We start from the raw sequence: 22,809 nt of genomic DNA, 5'->3' as shown, positions 1-22,809 counted from the left end.
TATTGTAAAGAGAATGGCAGGCAGATTGGAGAGGCTGTGAAGGCACCTGTGTTAAGGAGGCCACGTGGTCCAGGCTTTTCCTCTCCAGGGAATCGTTCACTCAGATGGCAACCTGTGAAGCCAGGGATGCTTCCTGACACCTTGCGTCAAATTTCTGCCAGGGTTCATTTGTAGTACAGCCTTTAAAACACCCCGAGATGTTTTTTGTCTCTTACAAATCAAGTGATAGCCAGAGGCAAGGGTAGAGCAGCCACTCTGTGTTTTAAATATGCATACAAAAATTCACTTTAAACACGATGTAATTAAGAGTGCTGCTAAGATGCTTGGGAAGTTTCTGGGCTAATGTGCAGAGTTAAGATCCAGCTTCTGGTCCAGAGCAACCCCAACTCCAGCTTTATACCTCTGTGAAACAATTTCAACTTACGAAATAGCCTATGAGCATGGCTATGTAATGTATTTTTATGTAAAATGTGCAAGGTGTATATACATTGTTTTTGTTCTATGCACAGTTCTGGTCTTTATATCTTAAATTCTGCTAGAAAAAAATACTGAAAAGCTCTGAGTGGCAAAAAGTCTTCTCTGAGTTAAAGAATAACTCACTGCTCCCTGGGCATTGCATCCTCTGAGACCCAGGTACAGGAGTTTAAGTTCATTGTCTTGTTCTACTTACTGCCAGCAATTTAAAAAAAAAAAAATATATATATATAGATTTTGTACATGGTTGATTTGTTTAGTACTGTCACTCAAACAAAAGTTACACAGATAATGCTAAACATAGCCATATACTAAACAGGCCTTTTAAATAAATTTTTTTTTTGGTTTTTAAGAGTGAAAAATAACTTTGTGTAAGTTTTCCTATACTGAGGCCAAAGTCTGTTCTTTTCTATACAACAACAGGAGTAACAAGAAGCTGTAAGAAATGTTTTCTGCAACTAGTTTCTCATGGTTTAATTGAGGTGTTTATAAAAAATTTGGTATCCCGGACGAGTGGGGATCATGGGGACCAGGCATTGGGACTCAGCCCCTTACAGCTCTGGCATCCACTGCTCATAGCTGATCTTTTAGATTGGCTTTGTTATTGTTTTGAATATTTGATGTGTAACTTGTTTTGATTATTTGCAGAAGTCTTCTGGAATGTTGTTCTTCCCATACTATCTGAATCTTTCAGATTCAAACTGAGTAAACATACCAAAGGGTTATCAGCTGGAAGTCTTTCAGAAAATATTTTACAAGGCCATCTCACAGTCCACAAAAATTGTTACAGTATATGATCATCAATGTATAGGTTTCACTTATTTACCCAGCCCTTAGTTCGGACCATGTTAGTTTTTTGAGAGATCTCCTAAGAGCTAGAATTTAGATTTTGGTATACTAGCAAATAGTGAGAGAGAAATATGCTCTCTTTACTTCTGCTTCCAGCTGCTATAGAAAGCCTATTTTTGTCAGTAAGAAAAATAAATATATGTGGCTCACTGGATACCATTAGTTTGAAAAATCAGGAAGTATTTCTTTTTGTCTGAGAGGAGTAACACTTTAATGGCAACCCAGCAGAAATAAAGTGCTAAGTCCCTAACCTTGTGTTTGGAAAAGTCAGAGGGTGAAAGCAGTTCCCTTCAAACACACAAATTCTAGGCAACCTTTTAAAATAATTTTTGAAGGGAAAACAAAACTCTTAATCATGTAACAGGACTTGCAAAGTGGTTGGGTTTTGTGTTGTTGGTTTTGGTTTTCTTTTTTTCCCTCCCTAGATGATTTTTGAATTTAGCAAAACAGTTAAAACCATCTCTCAGTTCAAGCATCTCAATTAAATCTGGGTTTGAAACCTTCTGCAGGTAACGAGTGATGAGGGAATTGTTGTTTTGACAGCCGCATTCCCAGGAATATGTGGAGTGTGAGACCGGCTTCTTATCAGCTTTTCAAAGTAAAAAACTTGCTTGTCATTTTTCCCTTCTAAATTCCATTTGATACTCTTAAGAAATGTCCAATTTGTAGTACTGAAGGAAAGTGGCACGCTGGGCAAAGCACTCTGTATAACATCCATATATGTCCAATATGCTTCATCCCCTCTGTGGAACTCCTACAGAGAAATCTCTCCTTTTGTCTCTGAAATAAAATGGATTATTTTGTAAGCTCCAGAAGTGACAAATGAAATGTCATTAAGATACTGGTTTTAGAGATATCACAGAAATATCTTCAATATTTTTGCATCATTTTTGTCTCCTGGACAAGATAATGCTCTCTCATAATATATATTTTTGGAATGGACCCATTCAAAAGTGAATGATAACTTAGAATGTTACTTATCTATCTTTGTTCAGAGACTGTGAAAGTGTCTTGATTCATTATCTCGAAGCAGTGACCTGGGGATAAAAGGAACTTCGTTGTCACACGGAGTCCCTTGAGTCTTGTTTCTTTGGTGCAACGTTCTGTCAAACTGAGACAGCAATAAATTAACCTTTATTTTTTTAGGAAATTTATAGTCAAAAGTCAGAGGGACATTATTGCCTCACTTTGGCTGACCGTTTATTTTCACATCCTGGAGTCTGCCAGTGTGTCTGTGTTCTCTGATGTAAAGAGGCTGCTTGGACACCAGGATGGGCTGGGTTTGTTTCAGACATGGCTTAGTGTCCTGCCTGGCAGCCAGGTTTGGTCCTGTGCTCTGCTCTGCATTCAGGTCACTCAATGACAATCTCTGCTATTAGAAAAAAATAAAACAAAACAAAGTTGAATACATAATAGACTTCACAGATTATTGCTATAGACGGTGATATGGCTAGGAGAGAAGAGCTGGACCTACTGAATACCAAGTCAAATCTATTTTCTTTTTCAAGTTAGTTTTGCTATCCCTAAAGCTGACATTTTATGCAGAGTTTATCATTTATTGCTTTGATAATATGGGGTAGCCATTCATTTTAACCGTGTAAAATACTGTATTGAAAATTTTACTCTGCATGAAGTTGAGAATTGTTTTTAAATTGGTGAGTTTTAAGGTAACTGTTCTAAACAATTCTCGGTAAAGGACTCTCTAAAATACAGTAAATTCTGATTTGTAGAAAATGCCAGACTATGAAGTTTCACTGCTTGCAGCTTTTTATTATGATAATGTTACTCCTGCTTTGAGCAAAGTGTCTCCCGAGTTTGTGGTGTGATGGACTTTTTCTGTGTGGAGAAAAGCTGGATGTTATCCAATAGGTGTTGACTTAGGTGAGTGTTTCTCAATATATCCCTTCCATAGAAAAGGCAGAACAATACTGAGTGACCCCTCATTAATACCACTAGCCTTAATTTAGATTTGCCTTTAGTCACGCGAATCTTCTTACCTAGAGATTATTTATGCTTACAAATTATTCAGGTTTTACAGGACAAAGATGGTTTCCTGGGGGCAAGAGACAAAGAATAAGAGTTGTAATAGGGCAATGTGTGGTAGTTAGTGGCTAGTAATTGAGACTTTAATTACTGTCATTTTTTCCTTGGTAGAAAACTGCTCTCTGATTCACTGGTTCAGAAGGTGAAGGGTTGTGTTATGCAGCTGGGAATATCCGCCATCTGAGATGGATTGCTGCTTCCATGAAGTTGTTTTTGCTGGTGACAAAGGTGTGCAGGGAGTATTGCATTGTTATGAAATGTTAAAAGACTGAGTGCTTGTTATTTGCTGACTATTTTCGTATAATCCAGAGTCTCTAATCAGGTTTTAAGCTGTGGCATTAGGTTCTGCATAAAGATAAATGAGGTATACTGCTTTTGAAGTTTTTAATCTAGCAAGTCAGAAAGGGATGGTGTTAGTGATAGTTAATTTTATACACCTTTTGTTATATCAGCAACAAAGCCTTTCCCTGCCTGCCTGCCCCACTGCTGGCAGAGCTGGCCCCACCAGCCAGTGTTTTAGGGAATATGTAGCCTGAGCATAAGTTACAGAGCACTTAATCAAAAAAACTTACATAAAAGAAATGGTATTTACACTCTAGGAGTCACAATTGACAGCAGTGGGCACTTATGGAGTTATTCCTTCAACAATCTTTGCTAATATTGTTAGAATTATATTTATTGTCTTAATCTGATGGATGCAATCCTCGCTTCCCATGTCCATATGTACCTCAGCTTTCTCCTTGGGGAGGATGGAGCGGTGACAGCGTGTGATGGCGACGAGGTGGCTCAGGCACAGTGCACACCAAAGAGCAACAGCCTGACAAATATAAATGACTGGAGTGAGTTGGGAGCTTGCATCTGTTGAGGTGCTGTGACTTCCTTGATACAGTAAAATGAAATCTCTATCTAGTGAATGTGAATGAATGCCCAAAGGAAGAAACACAATGTAAAAACTGACATTGTTTTTTCTCTGTCTTTTTTTTTTTAGATAATTAATTTTTGAAGCCTTTAGTTCCCATTTATCATAAGCATGTCTTAGAAACATGCTGTGTATGTGTCATTTGTTTTATCAGGCACAATCAACTTGTATATATTTCATAATGTGTGAATTGTGTATAAGAGCAACTCCAGAAGGGATAATTTCAGCAAAGAAGCTTGAGATAGATCAGGATCTGACAGACGTGCTGTGAGAACAAGGAGAGCGTGGTGAGAGATGCCACCGGCACATTCTTGCTACCCTTTGTCTCCCCAGGCCATCTTTTCAAATTCCCTTTTCTCCTCCCTTATGCAAAAGGCAAGGCCAATATTTATCTCAGGATTCATAACAGCTACCACATCAGAAGAAAACTGTATTGTGAGTGCTGAAAAAAAATCAGTGATGTGTACATCAAGAAAGTTATTACTGTGAAGAGTTGCGCTTTTGGGGATGTATCTTTTAGGTACCTTCTATTTTTGGACATTCAATTTTGCGGGTCACTGACTGCATCTGCTAAAGAGCCTGTGCCTCTCCCAACGTACAGACCTGATTCAGCAGAGTATTAAGAGGCTGGATCAGGGTTAGAAATCTCGTGATTTGCTGAATTTGGGCCACAGCCAGTGTTCAGGAGACCGGAGCTGCCCATGCCCAGGATGCTTCTTGGAAGAGCATATCCCAGCGATGCTCTCTAGCAGCACGGGCTACCAGCTACTTCTGAGCAAAACACTAACAGCTGCCCATGATTTAAGCATATTGGACACTTCACAGCCCTTTAGAATAATTTCTTCCAGGATCACTGATTTCTCATTAGTTTGCCCTGCATGATGTGGTTTCTGCCCCTCACACTAACATGCTCACAAAGGTGTCCAACCTCCTCATTGCTTTTGAACACTAAATTGTGAGAAGGGCATTCTCATATCCGTATGGGCTGATGTATGGAACTGTAGTCTTACTGAGTAAGGTCTAATCCTACTGCTTTCCCTAGCTGCTGTTTATTTGCGTTTGTATCTGCCACAACTTTTTATTAATTAATTCCTTATGTTGCTCACCTGGAATAACACTGTTTACTCCTTTCACGGATAAAGCCATTTTCTTTAATTTAGGAACACCCTTGTTTGTCAGTTTTACTAAAAAAAACTTATAGCTTTTTGCCCCATGACCCTTTATGTAAGATGAACAGTTTCTTTAACCTCTATATATAGAGGATGCCTCCATGCTGCCTTTCAGTCCATGAGTCTGAGTGACTTTTAATGAATTATTGGCTCAAGGTTATTGTTGCAATTTCTGAATCAGAAGGGGAGCAACCTCACTTTGCAACCAGCAGCAACAGGACTGGAGAATCCCAATGTTTGGCATTCTCTCCATCCCCTTCCAAATATTTGTGTTCCTGGAGGCAAAATACGTACTGTTTGTCCTCAATATCTAGGTGATTCTGGAATTAACTTTATCTTACAAATTACTAAGGAACATCAGCAGTGGATATTCTGCAGACTCTTCAGAGAGCCTGTACATGTGCTTGAGCTGGCCTTAAGAAGTTATCCCTTAAGTCTAAAATTTCATCTCTTTTGCATATTCATTCTTGTTCTATCCACTTTAGATGTGGAAACAAATTATTTCTTTCTGTTTCCAATGGGTTTATATGTTTTAATATTATTACCATTTTTCTCTTTATTATTCTTTAGGCTAAGCAACTCCATTTGTTTTTTATTTCTGGGACATGTTTCATAGACGTCTTATCCTTGGTGGTGTTCTCCTTTGGATGCTTCTGTTTGGGGCAAATCTTCCTTGACATGCAGTATTACATGCACACGTGTAGTACTGCATCTGAGACCCCTGGTGCTGAGGAGAGTGACAGGTTGCTTGCCTAGCAGGAATTTTCTGAAGAAAAAGACCTGCAAACCTGGTTTTATATATCCCAGGCAGGGTTTTTGCTGCTTCCACAGTCACAGGGCATTGCTGACACGTTCAGCTGCGTGTGGATCAGGGCAGAGCCAGTTGCTCCCCAGCATATGTTTGTGCTATTTACTGCAGTACATGGCACTTCTTTCTTACACAGTTCCATCCTTCTGTTTTAATCTGGTTTTATGTCCCATTTGTCAAGATGATTTTGAATTACATTCACATCCTCAGAGGTACCTGCAGCCTCTTAGTGTCACCAGCAGGCTGAATAAGCACAGCTTCTCTTCCACCATTGCTACTAATAAAAATACTGGAAAACTTGGGACTGAAAACAGACTCATTTTCAAAGTGAACTTTCAGTAATTACTTTCCAACTATGGCTTTTCAGTCAGTCAGATTCACCCTTCAGCAGAGTTACAGAATAGGCCTCCGGTGAAGTCTAAATTGAAAATTTCAAAAGTGTTAAAATAGAAAAAACACATGTTCTGCAAAGAGTCTGAGGAGTGAGTTCTAATCACAGATGGACTGCATGCAGGCAGCCTGTGTATGTTTTAAAAAATAATCAGATAATTTTACCTGCTAGGTAGAGGGAAGGAGAAAGGACTTTTGAAGTTTTATTAATAATTCTTTCCCCTCCCTCCTTGAAAGCATTTGAGGGAAGTTGGCAGGTGTACCCAAAGAGGACGAAGTGAGCTGTGCTCCCAGTAAGCACTGGTTTCTGTAAATGTTTCTTCTCAGAAGAAGAAACAGACAAACATTGTGTGCACAGTCCTAGGTTCTGTGTAAGCAGACAGTAGTTGGGTAGCCCATAGTTTGGTTCTCTCTTCTGCGTCCAAACCTGAAGATTATTTTTATGATACTACTGTTTAAAATGCTTGGTAAGTCTTTGGAGGTTTTGGCACCATTATATGATGCTGCTGTTTGGGAAGGCAGTGAATTCCCACTAGATATTTGCTCTCGACCTGGGGTCAGACCTGTGGCAGTTGGAGGGGTGAGCACCACCTTAAATCCAACAACTCACCTGTTAGTGTGCAGAGTGTTTTGTGCTTACCCGTAGCATTTCCTTTGTTGAGTGATTAAAAGATGTCTGTTGCTGTCTGTATGTGTAGCATGCTTCATTAACAGTGATTTATTTTGGAGTTTAGCAGAATTGGCACTGTGCAGCACACCGATGTGCAGTAGAAAAACGTGAGATGTTTGCTAAGGCTTGCTGCTGCTGCTACCCCTTCAATACTTGGGGGCCTTAGAAATGTTTTGCAGGTTTTTATTCAGAATAGTCACAACACTGTGAGTTCCTATAGTGCAAATCGTATCTACAAAAAGTATTTTTTGCATTTTGAATGTAGCCACATACCTTAACCTTAAGTTTTTCATTTCTATTTTTTTTTTTTTCAGAAGTGCTAATTATTAAACATCCAAATGGAATTACTGACAAAGAGCCATGCATACTAACCCACACCAATTCACCACAAATATTTCTACTGCATGCATCTTTTTTTTCTTTTTTTCCTCATAGCTGATTGCAGTCATGGCTCTTAGAGTCAATTCTCTTTGTCAGAATCCAATTACAAACAAAGGTGCCTTTCAAAAGAATTTGAGGTGGATTCATTGCCAAAAGTAAAGTTAAAAAGACATCTGCACATGTGTCTTGGCACTAGGTTTTCTAATGGGATGCACTTCCAAACTGAAGCACAGCTATCTCATTTTCATCTTGAAAAAATATCTTGTATAGTGTTGAAACTACATACGCTTCCTTCTGGAAATAAAATATTAAACTCTGCAAGTTTTCAGGCCTCTTATATTCTCCTTCAGAAGCAGTGCAACCCCCCAGGGATTTTTATAGTCAGAAAACATTTAGAAATGGGAAGGATCTTTTCAATTATATGTATTTTTTGCTCATGCACAAATGTTCCCTTTCCCTAAAGTTGTTGCCATAAAAAGTCAGCGTTCTTCAACAGTTTTTACACAGCTCTGAACAATAGACCTGCTGATACGAATAGCAGCTATGTTTACAGGAAAACATTTTGAAGATTGAACTCATTCACATGTGAAATAGGGAACTACCATGAGAAATGAAAACACAGACATATCTTGAATACCACCACATTTTAACCTTAGAAAAATATTTTTAATGGTAATCATCTAATTTACTTTTCACTTTTTTTTTTTTTTTTTATGCTAAGGTAGGCATCGTTTCTCTTCAGAAAACTTGCTGTGAGATATCAGCCCGTGTTAGGAGATGTATCAATCGAAGTCAGGGTGTGGGTGGGTGTGTGGTTATTCTGGTCAGGGCTCAGCTGGTCTCCAGGTCCCTATTTCCAGTGCAGCTCCTGTGAGGGCTGTCACAGAGCTCTGGGAGGATGGTGCTTCTGAAGCTTTACTATTAATTCAGCAATAGCGTTTCTGGACAGGATGACAGAATGTGGCACTGTTCCATATATTTAGAAAATTATATATGCTAAAGCCTCTTCTAGGAATATATTAGGAGGTAGTTCTTACGGGATATATGCTTTAGCTATCAGTGCATGGAGTCCACATTAGCATCAATGGAAATACAAACAGGAGTCTACATGCCATGTTAATACTAGTTCATTAATACCAGAAGTGACTCTTTCCATTCAAATAGTTGCAAATGTTTCTTTGAAACACACGCGTGACCCTCTGATGTCTGCTGGTTCTCTGATGTGTGTTTTGAATAACCAAGAAATAGGGAACATTTTCAGCTTTTTCACTGGACTTAATTGTTAGGTGCGCTAAGCACTAAAAATAGATATTTTTAGCATAGCTTTTATTTTTGGCTGAAAGCAACACCCAGTGTTCATGTCAAAACATCACGGGAAGGAAAAAAAGCCTGCTATTTTTAATATCCTTATAAGCTAAAAATTAATTTACACTAGTAATTTTGAAATGCTTTATATTAGTGTTTAAAATGCTTAGAGAGATGCATGATTTCCTAAGAAGAAAAAAATCAGTTTGCAAAAAACACAAAGTAGCCAGAATTTTTGCCAAATATGTGGTGAGTCAGGAGAAGCTCTGATAAGAGAAGTTGCTGTGGGGAGGGGTAAAAAATTGAAGACTATCCAAGAATTTTCTCACATCTATGGAATTATGAGGGAATAAAACACTAAAACAGCAATTTCAGTTCAAAGAGAGTATCAGGAATGTGATGCAAATGACGTTGGGACCTGCAAACAGGCCAGCCATCTCCATGGTTCTCCATGAAGAATTGTCCCTTATCCCCATCAAGTGTCCAGAAGCACCATCCTCAACACCTGTAGAACAGAGACTTTTTGCTTGACTTTGCTCATATCTAGTGTTTTATATTGCTAGATTTTTTTAATTGAAAGGCACATACTATATTTTCTTGCCGCTGGCACTGCTTACAAGCAGCTGAGAGCTGAGTGGTGTTGTTCCTAATCCCCATAGCAGGGCGATTCTGGTCAGCCCTTCTGCATGCTGGCAGCTCAGAGACAGGTCTGCAGGTGCTTTTGATGGGTTCCTGGCAGTAGGTTAAGTTGATAAGTGCTATACCTCTTGTGTTTTTAATTAGGTATCAAAGGTTGTAAGTGATTTTCTGTTTCAGTCCCACGTAGCTTATTGCAGAGAGCGAGGAGAACAATCGTAAAGCATCACATTGCAGTGTGATGAGGAGAAGCCTTATAAGTGACACAATGGGTTTATTGATGGGAACAACACATGGGAAAAGCAGAACACAAAAGAATTTCAGCAGTTGCTGGTGAATATAAGTTTTATCTTCAGTCTCACTTAAAATAAGTAAAACCAAGGGCAAACTGCCTTTGGTAGCAATATCCTGTATAGGTGCAGATACCAGCAACAGAATTTAGTGCTTAGAGGAAAAATAGTATTTACCCATGTATGAGGATATACATATATAGGATAAAAAATGTTTCTTGAGTTGACTATAAACACACAGAGTAACTGTTTAACTATGTTAATCAATATAAAGGTCTAGGATGGCATTTTCCATCAAAAATTAATTATTAATACTCCTAATAACAATGTAAGTGAATTATTATTTTCATTGATTAGTCCTTCCTGTAACCCCCAGCTAGATTAATCAGTCTGTGTGAGAGTAGATGAATATATGCAATTAATCTCTACCCCCTTCAAAGTTGTATCTTCAGATCAGAAGATTCTTAGTCTTCTCAGTGCATTGAACCTGACTTTATTAGAAGAATCTTATCAATTTCAACTCACAAAAGCAAGCAGAAACTTCTCATCATACCCCTTCACGTGCTGTTAGTCATGCAGTTTGTCTTGTAAGCACGAAGGCCCCTTAACTTCCAGCCTTCAGTGCTATGAATAAATTATAGGAAAGTGTGTCTAGCTTGATTTATTTGTTTTTAATGTTTAACTGCCTGCTCTGGAAAAGGTTTGTTTCACGAAAAGAGGCATTTTTTCCTCCTTCAGTTTCATTGAGGGGAGGATACTTTGCAGGGGTAAGCTGAGGAAGTCTTTAAATTGCCTGGTTACAAATTTTAACCATTTACAAGTTGTAACAGAGTACAAGGGGAAAAAAAAATCAGATGGAGATGTTTTAAAGTTTATATTTTTTCCAAAAATTCTAGGGCAATGAGAGTGGGGGTGAAATGGGAAAAGCATCCCCCTTCCCTAAGCAGGGTGGGAACAGTTCCTTGAAAAGGTCACCTTGAAGAGACAATGTCATTCACATACCAGGTGATGTTTGTAGAGAAAAGTGAGAGTCATTCTTGTAACTTTCCTGTTAACTGTTATCTACAGAGTTAACTAATTACACTTCAGATTACACCAGAGAGGCAGGGAGTGAATCTGCTGATGACAAAATTGACACCAGAAAAAATCTCACAACACTCAAGTGGAAGATGCAGATACGGGGTTACAATTTATAATCCTCACCTGGTAGCCAGCATAGACAGTCACAAATCACTCCTCAGAATGATTTTAAATGAAATGTTTATAAAGATTTCTTTGTTGGTCTTCAGATGCAACTACCCTGGAAAGAAACAATAAACTGTCAACAAATAGAAGGACCAACAATCCTAAATCACCTTGTAATCTGTCTTTTCTCTTTTACAGATTAAAGGTTGCCTAAAATTTCCAAGGAGCCCCATTCTCTTCAATAGTTACCAGTCTCATCTCCTCTGACCTGGGAAGCTGAAGATGAGGTTGTTAGGGGAACTGCTCGTGCTGCAATCATTCATGGTGTGCCTTGCAGGTAAAGTGTCATTTAAAAACTCTTGATTTTAGAATGCCACTTATTTCACACCAATGCAAAAGTGAACTACATTTTATATGCCTGTGATAAAATGGCAAAATAAGTCCCCACTTCATGCCCAGAATTACAAAAGGTTGCTGAACAGATCACGCTGATGCCCTTAACAACCTCCTTTTCCCATTGATCAGTGTGTCCACAGCAAAAACACAATGTTTCAAAGGTCTGCTCTACGTTTCTAGTTCAAAGTTGCTGTTGATGAGAGTTGTTTTCCCATGTTCTGTGCTAAGCATTTCAATGCTCAATTAAACCTACGTGGAGTATAGCTTTAAATCCCATTAAAATGGTGTTACGTTGCTGCTAAGACCTCGCTCCATTTAACAAATAATTAGAATAACTTATTCCAGCAATATAACCATGTTCTGTAACTGCCCTTGTTTAATTTTCTTCCCTGGGAGTTGCAATGTTTCGCACATTACTGGCAAAATGAAATTTCTGAGGAATGTGCCTTTATCCTAGAGTTCAAATGGTTCATGAAGGCATTTCAGATTTCAGAGGGTCAGCAAAGCTTGCACCAAAGCTTTGCTGCCCCTTTCAAGTGCAAGGAGTTGTTTGTCAGCTGCTGCTGGGTGCCAGGGAAACCTTGGGAAAATAAATTTCCCTACCATGGGGGAACGGGGCTCACATTGCTCCACCTCAGTGACGGGTGCTGGGATCACACTGGGGCTGTCCAAGTCTATTTTGAGTCTCTCTTTCTCTGCTGTTCATCTATTGTTGATTATTTGAATTGGTATTATTATTCTTTAAAATGTATTTGGTCCCGGGGGAGGATGTTACTTTTTAATTAATGTTTATGTCACCTTGGTATTTATCTGGATTGCTCTAATTTATCTGCTGCTTGATGCTCAGAATGTTTTACTGCTTTGTTTAGTAACTTCTGTTCTCTTCCCTTTTTATGTGCTCATTGTCAGGGTACTTTTTCAGCATTTTAGGTAATAGCAAACTACTTATAATAGTGTTTACTTTCTTCTGCTTAGCTCTGCTTGAACATAAAGCCACTTTTATTCTGGTACTTATGGGTACCTATTTTTGAAATTTACTTCCAAGTCTTTCTAAATGTGCTATGACAGTTTCTGAGCTGGCAGAAAATTGGATGCAGAGAGATTCTGCAGTGCAGTGCCACACGTGTTTCAGGAATTGCAACCCTAGAGAAGTTAGGTTGCAGAAATATATGAAGTATGATCCTTTATTGAAAGCAAGTAAACAAAACAGTGGAAAAACAAAAACATGCAAAATATTTCAAGTATAGAAATTACAGTAAAATATATATCTGCAAAATGTTTAGGGTCAGCAAAAAACAGTTTCAGGAGAATGTGATCAGGGGACTGTCCTTATTTTTTACATCAGTTTTTTTTAGAAAAACGCATCTCGCAAACACTGGCTTTCCCGATACTATTCTGCGACAGCATTTTTTCTCATCTTTGTATGCACTGAAAATCTTTAGGACGTGGCATTGATTTCTCTGTCCTGCTGAGGGGTATTTAATAGAGTTACAGGGGAGGAGTGCCTAAAGTTTTACGTGAGTTTCATATTAGGCGGTGAGTGAGGAAGCTTTTTGCTTTTGTTGAATGATGTGGTTTGGGCTGTCTTATTTGGTAAGATTTAAATTTGGAAGTTTCTGTGTGTGCCTGCAATGTTGTACAACCCGGCTGCAGGCAGGGACAGGATTTTGCTGCATGAGCCATGGCGTTAGCACAACACAGGGCTGACTCCCTTGGGCGCAGTGCTGTTACTAGCCAATGCACTCGGGGTGCTTCTTGGACCTGTGTGAGTGTTTTGCGCAGGGCTGTGGTGTTATGGACTATGTGAACACATTCAGCTCTTCCTGTTAAATATTCCAAGGTTTAGGAGGAAACTCTACTGGATACCTCGTGGTTTCTTATTCTGCAAGGTGGGAGGAGGTGACTATAAAGTAGTTAATTCTTTGCCACTGTAAAACAAAAGTTCATAGGCAAACCTTCAGCCTTTCTTAATTTTGTATTTTTGTGTTTGCCTCCTGATCCGCCTCCTTCTTTCCCCCAACTTTTTTTTTTACCTAGTTTCAGGAGGTTTGTTTGCTCCTGCTGGTGCTTGTGCTGCTCCTTGTTGATCCCAAGAAAAAGGCTCAAAGGAGATGAATAACCCTGTCTTGCCAGGCAGCGGGAAGGCACAGGTGGAGCTTGAGGCTGCCCGCTTCTGGGGCGCCACTGCTCCTGCGGCCCTGCACGGTGGCTCTGCTTCAAGGCTACCCAGGAGGGATGGAAACTTTCCTTCACTCTGTAAAATTTCTCTGCTCTTAAATTCTTCGCAAGTTCTAAGTTAAGAAAAAAAAATACAACATTAAGAATATATATTTTTTTCATGTTGATCAAGCTATTGATTTATTATTGAAAAAAAGATTACTAGTTGAATTATACAAGGGGGAAAAAAAAGGTAAAAATTGTTGCAGATAAGTTATTTAATAACCCATTACAGTGCCTTGTGGACGCCCAAATGACTGGGAAACTGTTAAGTATTGAGTTGCCTGTGAAAATTAGCTTAAACCTGAAAACTGAATACTTGTATTTAGTTCTTCCAATTGGTGCCACATGCACAGCCCTGGTATCCCTCTTATCCTTGTCTCTGCTGCCGAGAGCAGCATACACACCTGGTGAGGAATGAGCTTTTTGTGGGTTGCCCTGACAAAACTTCCCCAGAGGCCACTGTCCCTGTCCCTGCGCAGCAGTGGCCCAGGGTTCCTTTGGGGACAGCCAAGTACAGTTCCACGTACTTCTGGTCCCAGCACCTACTTGGGCACTTCTTTTTTCTTTTTGTATGCTTCCTAAATGAACATCTGTTCACTAGAAATTACATGAAAACTTCCAAACTCGTATCATTCAAGCCATTAAACAGCTGTCAAACCCGAAACACTTAGAGCATCCGAAGGTGTCGTTAAAGGTACCAGTGATCTGCTGCTGCCAGCGTGCCAGGAGAAGTAAGATGTGCCAGAATTGTTCACAGTCCGCGTGGAATATTGCTATTGATTTTACGTACTGGGTGTTCAGATATTACAGTTCCTCACAGCAGGATAAAGCACTCGGGTAGAAAGCTCGATCAATCCCAGGACATACTTAAACCAGCTATATAGAGGTGCAAATCTACTAATAATTTTAGGGGCTGTCCAGCCTCCCTCGAAAAGGCAGCAGCATTGCGAAAGATCTCTTTGAGCTTACCACACCATTTCTATCCATTATCCAATCTAGCACCATGTTTTTCAGCCTGCTTTTCTCGCTGGTGGTTCTGAGGTTGGACTGATTAAAAACTAACAATGCTTTCTCTGCACTTGATAGTTGATGTATATCAATTAAGGGCTTCTGATTATATTTGCAGGAGTCTTCAGATATCAGCTCTGGGAAGCAGTAACAGCAAATTATTCCTTTGCTGCCAAAGGACTGATTTGTTAGGGCTGTCAGATTCCTTAAATAGCAGTTGTGGTGGTGATAATTTTACGTTTTGGAGAGTAAGATGAGAGGCAGAATAGGCTGCTCTTTTAAGTCGTGACTTTGTTAAGAAGTGATCTCTCTTGGGAAGCCCCACATAACTATTGCATACCCTGAAGTGCATTTGTGTACAGCCTGGGAACAGTGACAGGGAAACAAAAGACATTTCACAGGATAAACCAATCTGGCTTTTGTTAATGAAGATGGGGCATAGGCTGTGTGTCTGCAATGTGCTGGACAAATATGAAAGTATTTCCGTATTTTTGTGACTCTTATGCGATTCTTTGCCTCATTAACTTTCTGTAGCAGTGAGTTTCACCGTTGAAGTCATATTTACATGTTAATGAGCTGCAGTCGCATAGATGCATTAGCTGTGTGAGTGTGCATATGCATATTTTATAATGTAATTTAACCTGTGAAGATCCACTCGTGTTTTGAAAGAAAACAAAAAAAAGGAACCTAGTAGCTTTTGACAATTGTTTATGATTTGCTGCGTGTGTGACTGGAGTCTGGCTTGCTCTCCTGCCCCCAATTTCTGTTTCAGCGTTTTCTTGGAGGCTTTTGTTTCTGGTCTTTTGCTTGTTCTTGATATTTACAAAGAAAAATCTCTGCTCACAACAAACACACCAGCCAGCAAGACTGGCCCTCTTTTTTTCTTAGCAACCACCACGTAAAAACAATAACTTCAATAAACCACTTTGTCTTGGAGGTCTATAATAATGCTTCTGTTTCAACAAGTTTCTTTTGTCAGAGTGCTATTGCAGCTTTATCTGTTCAGTGCTTCAGGAGGCGTGACTGAAGTAGCTCCAAAAAGCACAGGCCAAAATACAGGATCTAGTATTTGTTTTACTATCATGCAAATAAATAAGGAAAAGCTGTTCTTTCTCTTTGCTAGCTTGGCTTCTTCATGAAACCTCCCAGCTGTGTAAGCCTTTGTTTTGTAACAGACAAAATCGGCTTCACAAAGATTGCTGGCATTTTTTTAGCGGATCATGGGAGGTGATAATGAAACTTAGAAATACCCGTGTTGCCTCCGTAGAGTGGTTTGTATAGGCCATTCTGCAATTTCTGTACACATTTACACTTTGTTACATGAAAAGCTGGAGTTTCACCATTGTCTGGCTATGCAGATTTAGTTATTAGCTCTCTTGCCTCCCATATCTGAAAAGGTAAGATGAATTAATATGGAGAAGACCGCATGTGCAAAGTTTATGCATCATTTCAGCTGCCAGAACAGGGGTTAGAGTGGTGTTTATCAATGGGCTGTTTGCTGACTGACTGTACAGGGAAACCTGTTACTGGCATCATGATAGCCCAGGAACACCCACGCTTAGTTCTGTAAATCCAGGGACGGCACTGTATTTTTCAATATGAATTTCTATCAGATTTATATTAGGGTGGAACAAAAGCATTGTTTCACCTTTTATCTACTGAAAAATGACATTTTCTAGTCTAGTAATATGCACACGAAAGCAGAAGTTTAAAAAAAAAAATAGAGATTTTCAGTGTGGTGTGTTGTGGGTTTTTTTTGTTGTTTTTGTTTGGTTTGTGTGATTTATTTGGTTGGAGGGGTTTTGTGTGGTTTGGTTTTGGTGTGTTTTTTTGGTAACTGTTTTTATTCTCCTAAATGCCTGTCCAGTCACTCTTTCTCAGTCTGTCATGTGCTGATACAGCACAACCAATACCTCAGCAGTGGTTCAGACCAGAATATTTAGAGCACGGCTATTTAATTCCTGGGGGAAAAGAAACATACATATATATATATATATTTATATATAAAATATTAAGGTGGTTTCTGTTGTTAGATAAAAAATCACAGTATAATTTATATCAGTGCATTACAATAAAATAAGGCGTCTAGCTCTATTAAAAATTAAAACTCAAAATCCATACAAAGATGATGAATATTTACAGGCCTATTTGAATTCATGCTTCTATTCAAGCAGATGTAGGTTACGTAAAAAAGAAATTCTGCTAATTTCATGTCTGAATATAAATAATTAAACCAAGAAGTAGTGTTGTACATATTAAATGATGGTCTTCTTTAAATGGTGCAGCAATTCAATTTGTTCAACGTTTTTTCTGGTGCTATGTAGTTCCCATGACTGGTGCTTTGATGTTAGTGGGTAGCTGGAAAATTATTAATCTGTTGCAGTTCCATAATTAGTTAATTTGTATTTTGGTCAGTTCTGCAGCACTTTGCATTTCTGTACCAAACTGCCTAATTAATGTTTGCATAGCACTTGGAACAGATAAAGCACCGAATGACTCCTATTAATATAATTACTTCTCAAACACAACCCAGCCTTTGGCTTCATGGCACTGGATAAGCTGTCACTGAAGCTCACTGGAAAAGGTTTTGCCGATGAAATCTGGCTTGCCCTTAATACTTTGGGCTTTTTCTAAATTATTTGAGGGGTTTTTTTGATGACTTTAAGCTCCTGTATTTTCAAATGCTACAGCAAGGTCTGTCATCAGAGCCCCCTACTCCTCACCCCATTTCTGCCATTGGTGCCTCTGCTGAGGTGTGAGGGAGTTTTCTACGTGTGCTTTGAGGTCAAATTATGGTCAGTGTGTTAGAATTACCCAATATACAGATGGATTTGGATGTTAAGATGGTCTGGTCTGCAGAGGGTCTTGGGGACAAATTTTTTTTATCCTGCTCAGGATAAAATAAATTTTTGATTGTAACAACTACTTTGTCATGCCATGATCCTACTAATGATCCCTAAAAAATTCTGCCAGTCCCCATAGTGGTAGGTGATGAGTTCACAAGACAGGAGTGCCTTAACACCAACACTATCTGCTGTTTACTAGTTGCGAGTGTAGATTTTTCACTAAAAACCAAATACTTAACATCATACAAGCTTTACTGTCTGAGCAAACACACTGCTGGAGATTATTGCCATGAGTGCACTGGTCGTCCTTCAAAAAGTTTTTAAAAGCTACCTAAAAATGTGCTTTAAATTGTCAATAATAGGCAGTGCTGAATAGTTACTCCAGTGGAGGACTTTCAACAAGCATTTTCGGGAATAAAAGATGTTTTCTGGCATAAAAGTCTGCTCGTAGTCACAGCTGGGGCAGACTGCTACCAGCAGCAGAGGACAGTAAATGGTAAGGCCCCGTGGGAGATGAGAACCATTTGTTCTTTGTAATTTCCCAACTTTTAGTATTTTTTCTGCTGGAACAAACATCTGTATGTCATCTACCTCATACTTCCGTAGGAGCTTCTGCTACATGAGGGCTGGGGACTGCAGGGTCACGAGCCCCAACGGGTGTAAAGGATAGGATGGAGATGGGTCTTGCAAAGATACAGGTCACTTCTGCAGGGGAATGGCCCTTGCTGTGGCAATTCTCTTCATTTTTTAACTGTCATGGAATTAGATTTTATCCATTTCGTGTTAGTGTCTGGACTCCAGTGTGACATTAAGCTCCCCAGGACTGCTAACCATTTATGCCATTCAAGTGTCACCTACATCCACATCCCAACCAACGTTGCTACCTGTCGAATGTGATTAAACTGGTTTGTGTTAAATGTGTTTTCAGAATGTCAAGAGGTAATTTTGTTATAGCTGATAGTTTTGTTGTCAATGGAACACACTGCTGTAAAAGTCAAGGCTTTTGAAGTAAGAACAGTTTTAAGTGGTGAAGCTGTCGTGGTTTAACCCCAGCTGCTGACTAAGCACCACGTAGCCACTCGCTTGTTGACCTGAAGGGATGGAGGAGAAGCTCAGAAGAGTAAGAGTGAGAAAACTCAAGTGTTCAGATAAAGACAGTTTCATAGATAAAGGAAAAGCCACATGTGCAAGCACAGCAAATGAATTCATTCACTATGTCCCACTGGCAGGTGGGCGTTCAGCCATCTCCAGGAACACAGGGCTCCATCACATGTAACAGTGACCATGCCTCTGAACATCCCCCACTTCCTCCTTCTTTCCCCAGCTTTACAAGTTAAGCATAAGATGTGGAATCTCCCTGTAGTCAGTGGGGGTCAGCTGTCCTGGCTGTGCCCCCTCCCAACTTCTTGTGCACCCCAAGCCCACTCACTGGTGGGCTGGTGTGAGGAGCAGAAAAAACCTTGACACTGTGTAGGCACTGCTGAGTGATAACATCCCTGTGTTATCAACACTGTTTCCAGCACAAATCCAAAATATAGCCCCATAACAGCTACTGTGAAGAAAATTAACTCTACCCCAGCCAAAACCAGCACAGAAACAAAAAGTGAACGTTACAGTTTGCTGTGGATAATGGTTAGCAGCATGGGACCCCAAGATGTGTCATGGAAGTGATGCAGGAGCTGGCAGAGGTCCGTTCCCTGCCTTAGCACTTGGTCTGGAGTCCTCCCAGGGAAGGTCCTTTCCTTGTGCTTCTTGTTCCTGACGAGAGCTCAAGTGTCTCAAACTCACACCAGAACCAGAAAGCATTTCTCTAATGTCACAGTATCACTGTACGTTTGGGATTGGAAGGGACCTCAGAAGATCATCCAGTCCAATCCCCCTGCCAGAGCAGGAACGCCTAGGTGAGGTCACACAGGAACATGTCCAGGTGAATTTTGATTGTCTTCAGGGAAGGAGACTCCACAACCTCCCTGGGCAGCCTGTTTCAGTGCTCCGTCACCCTCACTGAGAAGAAGTTTCTTCTCAAATGTAAGTGGAACCTCTTGTGATCCAGCTTGATCCCATTACCCCTTGTCCTATCATTGTTTGCCACTGAGAAGAGCATGGCTCCATCCTCATGGTACTCACCTTTTATATATTTATAAACATTAATAAGGTCCCCCTTAGTCTCCTGTTCTCCAAACTAAAGAGACCCAGCTCCCTCAGCCTTTCTTCATAAGGGAGATGCTCCACTCCCTTCATCACCTTTGTTGCCCTACGCTGGACCCTCTCCAGCAGTTCCCTGTCCTTCTTGAACTGAGGGGCCCAGAACTGGACACAATACTCCAGATGTGGTCTCACCAGGGCGGAGTAGAGGGGAAGAAGGACCTCTCTCGATCTACTAACCACCCCCCTTCTAATACACCCCAGGATACCATTGGCCTTCCTGGCCACAAGGGCACAGTGCTGGCTCATGGTCACCCTGCTGTCCACCAGGACCCCCAGGCCCCTTTCCTCTACATTGCTTTCTAATAGGTCATTCCCCAACTTATACTGGAACCTGGGGTTGTCAAGGAAATGTTATGCAAACTTCATACAATTAAAATTCTCATTTCAGTTTGGGACAAAAAGTCAAAAAAGTAGGGTCATTAGAACCTGCAAGTGCACCTGTCATTGTCTTTTCCTGCAAACCTGTAGAAGTTTGTTGTTGCAGTGAAAACTCTGCTAGAGACTTTATTTGGCTTTTCTTCCACTTTGGTAATGCCAGTCTGCTGCATTTCCTGGGCAAGCCTCGACCGTCTCCAAGGATGGACAAAAGCTTCCTTACTGTATATAAACATATAAACAGAATTAAATGTATTATTGAGTTGGTGTTGAGGGGTGGTAATAGTAATAATAACTAATATTAATAGGGTTCTATGAATTATAATACAGAGCTTTGAAGCCAGAGGACATGTAATTCTACCATGGAGATGAAGAGAGACAATGGTTTAAACTAAAGAAACACAGTGAGAGGGGAAGGAACTTCAGAGGGATAGGAACTGGGATGGGAACAGCTGAATCTGAAGTGGGCAACAATTCGTTTAAACTGAAATCAGAAAACTTTTAGCCACCAAAGTGAGATGCTACAGTATCACTCATCTGTACATAGCTGTAAAGAGAAGCCAAGAAAATGTGTGATTACGTATAATTTATGTTTATTTAGGAATAATATGGCAAGTTTTTCTGTGGTTGCAGAGGATTTGGCTGAGGTTCTCAAGAGCTCTGTGCCCATGTTACATTGCTGATCTGTCAGCAGTGAAGCCCTTGCTAGATATGACCTGACTCTGAGGACATAATTTCCCGAATATCATATGCAATTTTGTCATTTCTCTTTCATATGCAGATGATTAGGTATATTATGTTTTTTCTCTGTTTAACTCACAAGTCCATCTGGGAAAGTTTAATTACATCTTTCTTAAAAGTTATTGATGTAAGATGATGCACTTTAAATAAAACAGAGACTATACCGACATTTTTATAAGCAGATGTTCCAACTATCTGGCTGTGTATTGATCCCCTGTGCATTTTATATGAAGCCTCTTTTCAATTTAGCTTCTTTGCATTTGAATTAGTATGTAGGTATTGAAATTACATCTTACTTAGGGAGTTACAAAAATACCTACTTTTCCAAGCATCTACCAAATTAAGGAGAATATGGACCCAAAATACTTCTTAGTTGCCAATAAAACTGGAGTTTTATGGCAAAACTTGAAGTAATTATTTTATTGGTTTTTAGGTAAAATGCTGTATGATTCTTAGAAAATCCAAATATTGTTGGAAAGGGACCTCGTTTTGCAATGCTTGCATGGTCATTGAGGAGAATGAGAAGGTATTGCAGTACTGGGCTGCAGTGAATATTTAGAAATAATGATTTGTGTATTCGTTTCATGCAAGACAGGGTCCTCCCACTTTTTGAGATTTCGGTTTAGAGTTTGTCTTTACTACTGTGTTTTATCTTGAATTGCTGGGGAAAGTCTGGCATAACTAGTCAGAAGCCTGCCTCTGGGTAAACATTTCCTTCCTTGATACTGCCCTGCATGGGCACAAAATTTCTTTCCCTTTTCACTTTTATGGGTATTTTCATAATTTAGAATAGTAATAGAAGCCACTGGAGGAACATCAGTTTCCACTCAGACTTCTGGGGTTAAATCCCTTGGTTTTGCCTTCTGCCCTTACCTCATGCAGTGAAGCATTAGCTGACCAAAAATGATGTTGGCAGAGATCATTATTATTTGGATAAAGGTCTTTCAGCTAAGCAGCAATCAAGGGTGATCATCCAAACGGAATAAAAGAGGGAAGGGTCAATTCAACTTTGATAATTATAGTACTGTAAATGTGGGCAATAATAGAATTACCCTTTACTGACAGCTAAATCTGTAGATAGGCTGGCAGAACATTGCTGGCTAATGTTATCCATAGCAGAAAGTGAATCTCTTTGCTACATCTGTGTGATTTTGTAGGGTTTCACATAGAAATATATGTTGTCTTCCACAGCTTGGCACTGGTTGTCACAACTGCTCCAGGTCTTACAGGATTTGGGCCATTAAATAGAGCAGATGCTTATGTATTCTTGTAAGTTTGTGCTCAAAGTCAATTTATGGCAAGTAAGTGGGATACTCACAATAAATATTGCTTTTAATGAATAGAGCACAGAATGCTATAGTGCAGTTCATTCATCTGAACATTGTTTAATGCTGTTTTACTGAAGCATTTGTCAAATGCTGTGGCAGTCTGTGCTCTGAAATTAGGATATACCCGTGACATGCTGCACTGACTCATTATTGCAAGTTTTAGAAAAGTCTTCCTGTATATTACAATGAAAAACCGAAACTTGCGCATTATCACTGCAGTGCTTCAATTTGGTTTTCCTCATGTATTTTATTTTTTTATTTTGCAATAAAATATAAGTATTTAGCTTCAAAAATCAAACTAAGACACAATTGTTAAACAGCCTATATCATATTAATTAGGCCATGAAGCAAGACAAGCATTACAACCATTTATAATTGAGTAATGAAGAAGTTGCTAATCAACGAAACAGGCAACTAATTAACCAGCCAGCAGTCAACATCTTCAGCTGAAGTTGGTGACTTTCAACTTAATTAAACTTTACAGGTGTCAGTGAAAGTACGAAAAATATATCTATCTTAATAAATTTATGTGTCTTAATTCTAATTTTCGGAGTTAAATGTATGAAGA

The 22,809-nt window shown here is 39.5% G+C and overlaps 1 protein-coding gene across 12 annotated transcripts in view; it reads left to right on the top strand.

Annotated features, from left to right (window-relative positions):
* LOC136105736 (contactin-4) overlaps positions 1-22,809 on the top strand; it is a 335,594-nt gene that overhangs the window by 161,240 nt on the left and 151,545 nt on the right. For all 12 annotated transcript variants that reach the window (XM_071813202.1, XM_071813201.1, XM_071813208.1 and 9 more), the window contains one exon: positions 11,318-11,456. In XM_071813202.1, coding sequence (XP_071669303.1) covers positions 11,402-11,456 — 55 coding nt within the window. In that variant the 5' untranslated portion in view covers positions 11,318-11,401. The remainder of the gene's footprint in view (positions 1-11,317; positions 11,457-22,809) is intronic.

Source organism: Patagioenas fasciata, chromosome 10 (assembly GCF_037038585.1).
Source record: "Patagioenas fasciata isolate bPatFas1 chromosome 10, bPatFas1.hap1, whole genome shotgun sequence".
Classification (NCBI taxonomy): domain Eukaryota; kingdom Metazoa; phylum Chordata; class Aves; order Columbiformes; family Columbidae; genus Patagioenas; species Patagioenas fasciata.
This window is presented reverse-complemented; position numbering and strand designations above follow the sequence as displayed.